Source organism: Neolamprologus brichardi, chromosome 1 (genome assembly GCF_056152115.1).
Source record: "Neolamprologus brichardi isolate AB-2024 chromosome 1, ASM5615211v1, whole genome shotgun sequence".
Lineage (NCBI taxonomy): Eukaryota > Metazoa > Chordata > Actinopteri > Cichliformes > Cichlidae > Neolamprologus > Neolamprologus brichardi.
The window spans coordinates 42,541,763-42,554,765 of NC_142104.1; the positions used below are offsets into that span (position 1 = coordinate 42,541,763).

At 40.6% G+C, this 13,003-nt stretch overlaps 1 protein-coding gene across 2 annotated transcripts in view; it reads left to right on the forward strand.

Annotated features, from left to right (window-relative positions):
* The window catches only part of LOC102783952 (SH3 and multiple ankyrin repeat domains protein 2-like), a 231,214-nt gene that overhangs the window by 200,355 nt on the left and 17,856 nt on the right, over positions 1 to 13,003 (forward strand). The window contains exons 16-21 of one of the 2 annotated variants that reach the window (XM_087842576.1): positions 1,471 to 1,606; positions 3,231 to 3,311; positions 9,599 to 9,622; positions 10,452 to 10,490; positions 11,148 to 11,260; positions 11,777 to 11,882. In XM_087842576.1, the coding sequence (XP_087698702.1) occupies positions 1,471 to 1,606; positions 3,231 to 3,311; positions 9,599 to 9,622; positions 10,452 to 10,490; positions 11,148 to 11,260; positions 11,777 to 11,882 (499 nt within the window). The remainder of the gene's footprint in view (positions 1 to 1,470; positions 1,607 to 3,230; positions 3,312 to 9,598; positions 9,623 to 10,451; positions 10,491 to 11,147; positions 11,261 to 11,776; positions 11,883 to 13,003) is intronic. The other variant, XM_087842570.1, reaches the window with a different exon arrangement.

The window sequence follows — 13,003 nt, forward strand, 5'->3', positions numbered from 1 at the left end:
AAAAATAACCCCTGTGAATACAGAATGAGTATTTAATTCATTAAGGTCAGTTTTCATGATTCAGCAATAAGATGTCAAAAACATCTTGATCATCACCGAGACTTTTGGGGAAATTACAAAAGTCACCGAGACAAAATGTCAACTTTTTGGGGGTTTTGGACGAGCTACGTCCAGACAAACAGAATCAACCTTTTGGGATTTACTTACCTGGATGATTGAGCATGCATCAAGACACTTTGATTACGGCTAAGTGTAAACAGAATTGTATGCAGCCCGTGGGTGAACCCTGGGTAATTATCTTGTTTTCTCATGACAAGCGTTTATCCACAAAGCTCAATATTTTGCTTTCAACAGAATTTGTTGGTGGTTTTTGTAATTATGTGATCTTTGCAGATTCCAAATCCTAAAGCAACGTAGCAACAGTCCTAATTTTCCTTCATTTAGACAGCTTCTCGGTTTGCAGACTAACACAATATTTTTCAGCTCCATGCGTCTCAAAGCTGCTTTTATAATTCTATGAAAGTTTTTGTGATCAAGGAATCCCATATGGAAAAGAAATAGTAAAAACTTATATGATTTACTCATGAAAGTGGCCACTTTCTCATTACTTTCATATATTGTTTTAGTAAGTATCCAAAACATACAAGTTTCATTATATAATTCTTCAAGGGATCTTATATCTGTTTTCACTCTTGTATGCTTTTCATACAAGTTTCACACAAGACAGAAACAAACTTTATAAGATTTATATATATATATATATATATATATATATATATATATATATATCTTTTCCATATGGGAGGGTTCACACCAGCCGGTCTTTCAACAGTCATGGTCGGAGGTTTTGACAACGGCACAAGTTTGTTTTTCATGCACTTTGCAGGTTTTAATTTAGAACATTATATACACGTTTCTATGATATTGTGAAGAAGAATTACAAGGATTTAATATGTTTCAAAATCTTTTAATGGCAAATAAATAAATTAGTTTTGGCCACAGCTGTAGAGAAGATCAGTGCTGAACTTTGTACATCTTCATTTATACATTTATGTCCTGAGACAGAACAGCTGACTCAAACTAGCTCATGGCACAGTTGTTAGCACAACGACTCACTCACTTTAATTGTCTGAAATATGTAAATATATGTCTACACAGTGTGTTCAATAAAAATACATTTTAGTAACGTTTTAAATCAAACTAGTGGAGGTGGTGGCTGGAGAGACAGTTTACCAGTCTGGTTGGTTTCCAGTAGAAAATGATGGTTTGCACTGTGAAGCCATACTTGCACTTTTCACAGTTTCTTTTGTGTTGAATTTTGCATCTTCAGATTTAAACGAGCAGCAGTTTTCTCCCACACAAAGCTGAGGTGTCGGTCCAGTGTTTACATGTTTGTTCTGTTCATAAATACGCAGTTAATAACATAAGCAAAGACGCAGGATAAGAAAACTTTTGGTTTGTTTGTGGCAGGTGAACCAGGAGAATGTGGTGAAGGTGGGCCATCGACAGGTGGTCAACATGATCCGCCAGGGAGGCAACCGGCTCCTGATTAAGGTGGTGACAGTGAGCCGGAATCTGGACCCCGAGGACACAGCACGCAAAAAAGGTACAGCAGCTCCGAGATGAGGCTGAAAATGGCTGCCAGTCGTGTTTAGACATGGATTCGAGAATATAATCGTCATGAGGCGCTTCAGCTGAGGAGCAGCAGAGCACAATACATGTACCTCCTGTATTAAAATATTAAAGTGACACTGACTGATGATTTAGTTCACTATTATCTGTACAGCTAGAAGAAATCTCAGCGCACTATGTGTTGTAAAGCAAATCCTCTTTAATATCCAAACATCCATCCATTCGCTTCCACTTTTCCAATTCAGGGTCCCGGGAGGAGCTGGAGCCTATCCCAGCTGTCACAGGGCATGAGGCAGGGTACACACATATAGAGACAGACCGGTCACGCTCAGATTCATACCTACAATAAATTTATAATCACCAGTTAACTAATGTGTTTGGTCTGTGAGAGGAAGCTGGAGAGACATGGTGAAAACATGAAAACTCCAAGCAGGATCTCCTTGATGTGAGGTCACAGTGCTAGAGACCAACAGAGGTCAGCTAGAGGTCAACAGGAAGAGACCTCCAACAAAGCCATTATCAGGGAGGTCATCTACTGAAACTGGTTGGGGGGAAAATGGTAAATGGTAAATGGCCTGTATTTGCATAGCGCTTTTCTAGTCCCTAAGGACCCCAAAGCGCTTTACACAACCAGTCATCCACACATTCACACACATGGTGATGGCAGCTACGTTGTAGCCACAGCCACCCTGGGGCGCACTGACAGAGGTGAGGCTGCCGGACACTGGCGCCACCGGGCCCTCTGACCACCACCAGTAGGCAACGGGTGAAGTGTCTTGCCCAAGGACACAACGACCGAGACTGTCCAAGCCGGGGCTCGAACCGGCAACCTTCCGATTACAAGGCGAACTCCCAACTCTTGAGCCACGATCGTAGGGTGAACTAGCAAACACTGTCGTAGTTACATGCGGCTGTCTTCTTGTTTGATGGCAGATACTCCCTTCACTCTGGCCAAAAAGGCTAAAATGACCAAAGAAAAAGTGGAAAACAGTTAAACATGAGAGATTTTTGGACAAAGTTTGTGTTTTTTCCATTGATTAAGCACTGCTTCCAGCCAAGAGTGATACCATATATGCCCCATAGCTGCAGAAAAGGCTAACATTGTTATCTTTTTACAAAAAAACAGCTGAACATGGACCAAAAGCACCGGTTCGAGCACCGTTTAAGCACCGGCACCGTTTCAAAAGTACCGGTTTGGCACCGGTATCGGATAAAACCTAAACGATACCCATCCCTAGTAATAATACCCCTCAAAGACCATGACAAACCGGACCAACTCTGTGCTTAGGATACAAACAGCAAACACGAGAGGTCAGACCAGGTGGTTTTAATACAAACTAGACAAAATCTACACATGGAAATAAGCAAACCTTTAAATGTTTGTCAAAAATCTCTGATCAGAATATTGCTTTTGTCTCTGTGTTGTTCTGATATTATATTTTCTTATCATCAGAAGATATTTCTAATTTGATCCTTTTCCCTCAGTGAAATTTTTTTTCCCCATCGCTCGACTGATCGATTAAAGATTTACCTGAAAAGGTTTGACGCCTCCAGATCACTGCCTGCTTTTGGTCACATGTCTGTTTCTCTCTGCTCAGCTCCTCCACCTCCAAAGAGAGCCCCCACCACAGCCCTGTCAATGCGCTCAAAGTCGATGACGTCTGAACTCGAGGAACTCGGTAAGAGGTGGAGTTTTGACTTTGGTAACTCACAATGGCAAATGGGAGCAAGTGTCTCACAGAAGATCTTTTCTGTACCTCTTTCTCATGGTTGGTTAATCTCTCAATAGTGGATAAAGGTAAGCAGATGATGCTGTATAACCTTCTGCCATCCATTATGCCCAACTGCATATTCATTTGCTCACAGTGGCTGATTGAGGCTTTTGTTCAGACTAATGCAATATGCGTTTCCATCATCTGGTCGCTTTAGTTTGTCTTAAAGAACAAAATAGAAGAAAAACGCTTTTCCTCCCTCATCTCCTCTCCGCCTTTGCATGAAGTGCTCTTGCTTCTGGATGCCCACACTCATCCACACCCATGAGTTGTTGCTTCTGCTGCAAAGAGCAAACGAGTAAAAAGAGCATTAGTGTGACTGTATCGTCGTCGTCTTTCTGTTTGTCCGCGTGTACAATGTAGTGCTGGGCGATATGACGATATATATTGTGTGGATAATAGAAAAGTGTCTATCGTGGCTTTCTATCGTTTCTAACCTAATTTTTATAAATTATTACATAAAATATATCATTAACCCTTTAAAGCCGGTCGGAGCAGGCACGCTGCGTTTTGCGTAACTATTTTAAATCCCTGTAGAACTGCAACCACGTGAGCTAGCACAATAATTTTTTTGCATATGAAACCGGAGGAGTTGTACTTACATCTTATGCCATCAGCTTGTCCTCGGTCACAGTTTCCTTCCACATATAGCTTTGCAAAAACTGCATAAAAAGCACTTGCAGCAACAAAAACATAATATTCCAGAAACACACTTTGCTGATCTGATCAGTTGTTCATAACACTTCCTACGTTGGAATAGACGTCAAACTAACGCATGTCCGCCATTAACTGGCCAGAAACGAGAGTGACGTCATTTTCACGGAAATGTATTTTTTTTTAACCTTTAGGGCCTTATAAGCCTATACTGGTGTTTTTTTAAAGTCATGTTTGACTTTATGCTTTTCTGTATCGTTTCTGGGATGTTTATAACTCAAATTACGCTGCTGGAAATAGTTTATTTTGATGCATATGCTGTTTTTTTGCAAATCTGCATTATAATATTTATTTTCATTGTTCCGGCAGTATATAAAAATTAGTGTATCTCAAAAATAAAACTATGAAGGCACTCAAAATAAATTTCTCGTGGTTGGAAACTATTTTGTGCAACTTTTTTGTATTTGCAGTTTTGAGGTATAAGCCTCTTACATTTCTCTAACTAGAAATATATGTAAAAAACAAAAAAACAAAAACAATTTTAAATTTTTTTGCACTTTTTTGCAATTTATGCAGTTACTATGGACTTAATGTATACATATTATTAAAATTTGGGTTATAATGGTTGTATTGATGTATAGCAACCTGAAATGCTCCCACAAATGGCTCCACAGCATGTAAAAATAAGTTCTGGCGGACTGGTAGGTCTTAAAGGGTTAAATAGCCTGTGGCAAATATATTAGTGTTGTCTTCTCACTATACATACTCTTAACTTTATGCAAGAGAAAATAAAGTATAAAAAATTATATTTTTCACAAAGAAACTCCGTCTTGTGGTTTTGAAACATGGTGCTGCTTTACGTGCACCCGGATTTGCGACATGCTTAACTAGAGGTGGGAATCACCATACATCCCACGATACGATATTATCACAATACTTAACGCACGATACGATATTATTGCAATTTTTTAAAATATTTTGCGATATCCAGATTCTGTACATAAAGGTAAACTTTATCAATATTCATTTTCTCTAATATCAAAGTCTCACACTCAGTCTTTCTCTCATTTCAGTTTGATTGTTGACAAACTGAACGGTTTGTATTACAGTCTAGTCCAACTTAACTGAATCAACCATCTGGTACAATTATAGCTATTCTGAACTATGCAGTTTATGAAAACTATGCAGCCCCTTCAGCAACTGAAGAATTTGAAAGTCAATTAAAACAAAATATAATTTTACATTAAATAAAAAAGTTTTAAACTTAATTAAAATAAAACATGTCTTAAATTAAAATAAGTAAACTGTCATGTTTATTGCTGCCAAAAACAAGTTAAACACATTTGGACAGTGAAGGAATGTCAGGATTCTTGCTCAGAAAAAGGATCAACATGCTCTGAAGTCAGAGCACAAAAACCTTTTTGTAACAAAATATCGATTTCTGCTGTCCCTGTATCCATACATTATTAGCAAACAAAATATCACCATACTACACAGTATCAATTTTTTCCCCCACCCCTAATGCTTTACGGTAACTCAAAACGATGGACGAGTGACAGGTTGCAGTTTCATGCCCGGACATGCAACAGGCAGACGCAGCTACACAAGCAGCCCAAGAAGAAGCACTTTTACCAAAAAGAGGGGGTACGTCTGTGATTTGGTTACATTTTGAGTTCAACAGCACCAACACAGAGCAGAAGACGCCCATTTGCAAGCTATGCTATAAAATTATTCCTGCACTCAATGGCAACACAACAAATCTCTTCTATCACCTACAGAAGGTCCACGAAAAAGAATACTCTAGAATCCAGAAAATCCTAGCTAAACCAAGTTGTGGAACGACGGGAGCAAGTTGGGAAAAGAAAAACTATACCAGCTGAAGATACAGCAGTCTTTTGCACAAGGCACGCCGTATGAGAAAACGTCCCAGCGCCATAAACAAATCACAGGAGCCGTCTCGCGTTACATTTATAAAGGCATGGCCCCTGTTTATGTAGCTGAGAAGGACAGCTTTCAGGACCTCGTCAAAGTCCTTGATCCGAGGTACGTTATGCCCGGTCGTAAGCACTTCAGTAAAGTCGAGTTGCCTCGCTTATATGACGCATGCCGGGCCCAAGTAGAGAAGGATGTTTGCAGTGTCGTGCATTATGCCTTGACGACTGACATATGGACGAGCAGAGATACGCAGCCCTACATGAGCGTAACCATCCATTTCATTAACAAAGACCTCTGCGCTCCCTGTTTACAGATTGCGTACTTTCCAGATGACCACAGGTCAGGTGGTATATCGTGATATATATCGTTATCGTGATATAAAATAATTCATATCGTGATAAATATTTTATACCATATCGCCCAGCACTAGTACGTGTACATTTTAGAGGTGTTTTGTGTTGTCCTGACGCCTCATGACAAACACCAGAGTTAGAGTTTCTGAGATGATGCGTTCAAAGGAGACACAGGCCTGAAAGGAGGGCAGCCATGAAATGTGAAAGGAGCATTAGAAGAGGACAAACAATCAATTTATGAGTACCCACACGCATAAATGTCCTACCTTTGTCGTGTAAATTACCTAGACATTATTTATTCCCAGGTGAAGAAAGGTTTTTTGATGTTTGATTTTTACCTGATGTTAAAGTTGTAACCCTTCTTATTATAGTCTGAGGTGATCTGATGACACAAATCATGGTTGAGCTGATCCTTTGGTAGACACACAACAAACAGCAGCAGGTGGATCTCTTTCCACTGTAGCCAAAGGTTTTTAAACAGAATTTAGTAAGTAATAACTGTGACTGATGTCACGCTGAACTTGGTTTGCTTGCAGAGGACGTGGATACATGCAGTTTGTTGCATGTGGTTTTTTAAAGCTTGCTGTGGTTGCTGCTAGCTGCTCGATTCAAACTGATCTGCTGGCAAACCCAAACTTACTTGTTCCACTTTGACTTGTTAGGCAGACACATGTTAAAGGAGACCTGTTAGAACTTTTAACCTTTTTTTTAATCTTTGGACTAAAGCAGCATCGCACATGGTCCAAAATAATTGTTATTTGTCTTACACTTGGTCTATGTGCAGCTCATCAGACAGATATCACGGCAAAATGTGCAGTAGACACACATGTCCACTGTGTCCGTGCAGAAGTTGCAGTAACAGCACGGGGGGATATTTTATTTGTGTTTAAACAGGCATAACTAACACATTTACATATAAATTAGTGATGTCAGCGTTAATCTAGTTAAAAAGGCGTTAACGCCATAACTGCATTAACGCAGCAAATCTCTGTTAGCAAGTTACCGCGGATCGCCCCTCGCGTGGGGCTGGACGTTGGGCTGGACCGCGCTGACGCCATGCAGCCCCACGCACAGGGCGATCTACGGTAACTCGTTAACAGAGTCAAAGGAGCTTGCAAAGAAAAGCGTCTGGACTTCTTTAAGTTGCTTGAAGACGTTTCACCTCTCATCCGAGAAGCTTCTTCAGTTCTAAGGTCAAATGGTGGAGAGTCCCAGATATAAACCTAGTGGGAGTTTCCCCCCACAGAGGGACAAAAGGACCCCCTGATGATCCTCTAATCGCCTGAGCCAAGGTGTGAAACTGGGTGTGGGTCCCAATCAGCCAGAGTTTCGGGTGAGTTCATTGTGAAACCTGGCCCCACCTTATCATGCGAATTCCTGAGTTCAGATGGCCCAGGATGTGAGTGGGCGTTAAGGCGTCTGGGGAGGGAACTCAAAACTGGATTATAGATGCTCAGGCGATTAGAGGATCATCAGGGGGTCCTTTTGTCCCTCTGTGGGGGGAAACTCCCACTAGGTTTATATCTGGGACTCTCCACCATTTGACCTTAGAACTGAAGAAGCTTCTTGGATGAGAGGTGAAACGTCTTCAAGTAACTTAAAGAAGTCCAGACGCTTTTCTTTGCAAGCTCCTTTGACTACGATGACCTGGATGACTGAGAACCTTCACAGACTCGTTAACAGAGATTTGCCTCGTTAATGCAGTTAAGGCGTTAACGCCTTTTTAATGAGATTAACGCTGACAGCACTAATGTAAATACACATTAGCTGCCTAGCTTCATCGTTTCAGCCAATTACGAACCTTAGAATCGACTTCATACATTTTTTACTCACTGCTGACTTCTTGACTTCAAATGTATAATGCATTTGCATGTGTGCATGCATGAGTGTCCATTTCACATTTTGGAGAGGCACAGTGTGAAATGGACACTGTGGAATACACGTTTCGCTGTGATGCTGGGTTGCATCAGTTTATTTATTCTTAATGAAGTTGTTTTTTCGCTCCCACCTCCCACTCACCAAACACTCTTCTGATTGGCTACCACATGCAAATAAAAAACTATATATACATATATATAGTTGACTGCATTTAAACTGAATATGATCACACCATCATGTCATCATATCCAGGAAGTTGTTTCCATAATTTCCTAATAATAATTTCAATTTCTCTTGGCCAGATGATGACAGTTTTCTTCTTTATCTCAGACTGTTTTAAACGAGCTTGGGCCCACATCCTGAAAAAGCATGCTATCCCAATGCTATCCCTCCCAAGTTTACCTTAAAAACCTAGATTAAGATTTAGGAGCTGATTAGGGTTTGTTTGTTTTTTAAGCGGAGAGAACACACTGGCTGCTTTAAAGTATCAGCCTGATGAAGGAGAATTATTTATGACAGAGAGAAGCTGGGGGAGATGACAGGCAAAACCTCTTTCATGAAGTTAGGAGGAACAATGTCAGTTGGCCATGTGACTATATCACTATATATATATATATATATATATATATATATTTTGTGGGAATTAGCTTAAATTTGGAGCACAGAACTGGGTCAGACATTTGGAAAAGGAACTGTGACCTGATACAGCGCTCCCCAACCTTTTTGCGCCACAGGTTTAAATGTCAGATAATATCTTTAAGGCGTCGCGGATAAATACAACAAAATAAAATGATACGAGCAAGACAAAAACTGTGGTATTTTGAAAATATAACAATAAACTTGAATTCACTGTGTAATTGTGTAACTTTATTAGCAGCGTCCTCCTGAAATGCGCCAACAACACTGAGAGTAACATCCTCCTCTCTGCCCCTTTATGCTCTCTGGTTGCTATGGTAACACGTAAATATTTCTTTCAAAATAAGACGCACAACTACAACACGAGAAAAGACCCAGGGAAACCCAGTTAACGATAAAAACCCTGAAAACCATCAATTTCACACCCGAGCCTCAACTCTGGCAGCCCGGCACCAAACGGACTCCCGGTACCAGTCCGAGGCCCAGGGGCTGGGGACCGCTGCCAGAAAAGACATTCAGAATATATTAGACGACTGAGTAGCATTTAGTTAATAGTACTGAACAGGATCCTTGAATTGTGCTTATTATTGTTAATCAAACGACCAAAATAAGAAGTTCTCACATCTTTCATGAGCCGCCCTCATCACAGGGCTTTGGGACGAGGGCAGCTTTTCATGTCTCCGGGGAAAAGCTGTCTGTGTATATGCTCTGAAGACTCTTTTTTTGTCATCCTTTAAGCCACTCTAAGGAAAAAGAAAGGTGGTAAGTTACAGTGGGCATGCTTTCAGTCTGATCTAGTATCTCCAGTGATTGATTTCTGTCCCGTATTCCCCACACAGTCCACCCCACTGTGATTAACTAACACTGTTGTATTTAGTGATTCCTTTAATGACTCGCTCCATTTCGACCGAATTAAACCAAATGGAGCTACGCCCATAGTGCATTTGCATGATTTACAAAGTGTTTTGATTGCAGCTGTTTCTGTCTTCTAAATGTTGTTAGTGCATGGTTAAATGTCGTAGTAATCACAGGCTTTAGATTCTTCTTGCTGAGCATTCCCAGGGTTTGCTTTTGATTAAAGGGGCATGTCACCTCACAGTGCTTCTATGCAGGCAGACCCACAAACCTAATTTGCAACACTATCAGCAGTAAGCATACACTGTTTACGTTCTAGGATCTTTTTACGCTTTAAACACAAAAATATACATAGTGGCAGAGCCTTAATGAGGAATTACAAATGAGTGTGAGTCAGTGTTTTTTCACTATACCTGACCTTTAAAGTTTCATGTTTCTCTTCTTCATGTGTGCATTTTTCTGTAAGCTACTTGTGTGTGTTGGCGTGTGTGTTCATGTGAGGAGGAGGAGGTTTATTCTAGGAAATGTTTCACTCACACATAGGTTTCCAGGGCAACCGTGTTGCATGTTGTTTGATAGGTTGTAGCTGCGATCCAACTGGGAGACAGATCAGAGAGAGAGTGAAAAGGAATGTGCGTCTTTCTGCTATTTCTGTGTGTTTGTGTGGTTTTTACCTCTAACCGTAGTTAAGGTCATTGATGCTCCTTTCCTCCCCTTTCCTCTCCTCTGTGTATAGATGCGCAGAAGAAGAGGATTGTTTTCCAAGTCACTCTAAGTAATCACTCCCCTGATGCATGGAAGCTTTGTACATCCTAGACAGTTGTAGGCAGGTGACACAGTAAGAGGAGAGATCAGGGCTAGCATGTAGCTTCTCTGAGCAAAACCCTTTAGCTGGACTCTATTTGATGGCATCATCACACACCAGAGGGAAGTTCAGGTTTGCCAAATTTGCCATTGATAGCTTTCTCGTGTTGCAGGCAGAGTAAAAAAATGAGATAAAAAAACAATAAAAACACAGAGAAAGGTAATGGCAAGCTTGGCAGGCTTTCACATCCATTGCTCATTTTACATTTAACGAGGGAACGACCCTGAGAGCTGGATGATGCTGCTGAGTCGGCTGTTTGGAAAGAGCTTGCACGGCTTCCAAGGCTGGACATGCCAGACGCATTTCATCAAAGTTGCCCTCTCTCCCCTTCCCCTTGCTCCTCCTCCCTCATACCCCCACACCCACAAAAAAAAAGAATTTCAACTGTTTTTGGTTTCAGTTCCATTCACAATTCGGTGTGGAAACACAAGGAAGGGTCACTGTAAATGACTGAATGAGTAGCTTGCATTTGACCCATCAGATCTGAAACTAAGGCTTTGCAAGTTCACTCCTGCCCCTTGTCACGTTTTTCAGTGCTGACATATTATGACTTGGTTTGCTTTGCAGACAAAGTAGAAGAGATGACCCATGCCCAGAAGACATCGCCTGTTGACATGAAGATAGCCACAATTAAACCACGCCCATCCAGTCGCTGCTTGGTTACGCCAACTGATATGAATGTAAGCATAAGCGAACTCACTTTATGGTGATCATTGTTTCAGATCGCTGTTACCCTAAATTAGATTGTTCAGTATCAGGTTGTGTGGCTGTACCCTGTGCTGCTTCCCCAGACTGGATGCCATGATGGAAAACTGTTTGTCCTTTTAGAGCTCCTGTTTTTTAAAATATTCAGGGCTAATGCTGATGTTTAGCAGCCGATTTAAGGTTAGGGTTAAGTTTAGGTGTAAAGTGCATGTAAGAGAATTCATTTGAAAGATAACATCTTCCCGTTTCTGAAAGTTTGCTTTATTTAAAACACCTGAAACCAGTAGCTAGTGTCAAAATAGAAAAACTGTCCTCCTATTTGCAAGTATCAGTCAACACAGCCAGTCGCAGGTGATGCCTGGACCTGGCCGATATGTTATGCATCCCAATGTGTGAATTCCTGTAATCAAATGCTGTTATTGTTATTTAGAGATCTAATGAAACAATTATATATTCCTAGTTATATTAATAATTTACAATTGACTTTTCAGTCCTTGTATCATGACCGCCAAGGAGTAGCTGTGGTGCCACCCACTGTGCCAGGAGCCTTCCTGGGGATACCTGAGAAGGGCACTATGAAAAAGCAAAAGTCCATAGGTATGATGTATATACAGTAAAAATATGTGTAGGTGTGTGTGTGAGTGTCCAGTAACCTGTGCTTTTAGCTTGTCATAATATTTTATTAATGCTCTGAGGACTTGCTCTTTGTGGTCTAGCAATATTAAAGCTAATTATAGATAAATTAGAGTGAGCCAGTCAGCAAAGTGTGCTTTCAGGCAATAATATTGGAGGTCATTAAGCATGTGCTCAAACCTCATTCTCACTCCCGAACTAGAGGGATGTCATACATGCTAATGTTGGTTTCAGGTTTTTGACTTGCAGTGCCATCAGAATTACCACGAAATTATCTTCTTTATCTTCTTTGTGCACAGTAATCCATTCAGGGCTACAAACTGCATAGCCATACTCTTCTCTACACTCTCTGAAAATTAAGGACCTTATTGTCCCTTTAACCCTTTCATGCATGAATTATGACAACCTCAAACAGGATTTTTTATTCATCTTTAGGAATGAAAACGTAATTTTGAACTTCATTTTTTTAAACATGTACTTTTCCACTAAGGTGGACACTGATGTGCATGGAGCAGCACATCAGTGTCCAATGTAGTGGTTTATGTGCAAGTATACCATCATACTGTAACAATTACAAGAAAACAGCCTTTGAATATCCACCCACTGTAGTGACCACTAGGGTTGGGCGACAATTGTCAGTCCAACAATCGACGATGTTTATGATATATTTGCGCATGCTCAGACTTTTTGATGGGCGGAGCAATGTAATCATGCACAGACTGATTTGCACATTTACAACACAGAAGAAGTCCTAACATGGACAAACTATTTTTTATTATAATTTTAATTTTATTTTTTTATAATTTTATAAATTATAAAAATTAGGGCTGTCAGCATTAACGCAGCGTTAAAGCACTCATCGCGATTAAAGCGATTAAAATTTTTAATGCGCTCGACCCATCTGGAGCGCAGAATGAACAAGCTCTGGACAAACTGCCCCAAATGCGTTGGCAGAGACATTTCAGGGATTTTGACTCAGTCTGCTCCAGATGGGTTAATTATTAATCGCGTTAGTCGTGATGACGGCGCGTTAACGCTGACAGCACTAAAAAAAAGTCGATATATTCGTCCAATCGCCCAACCCT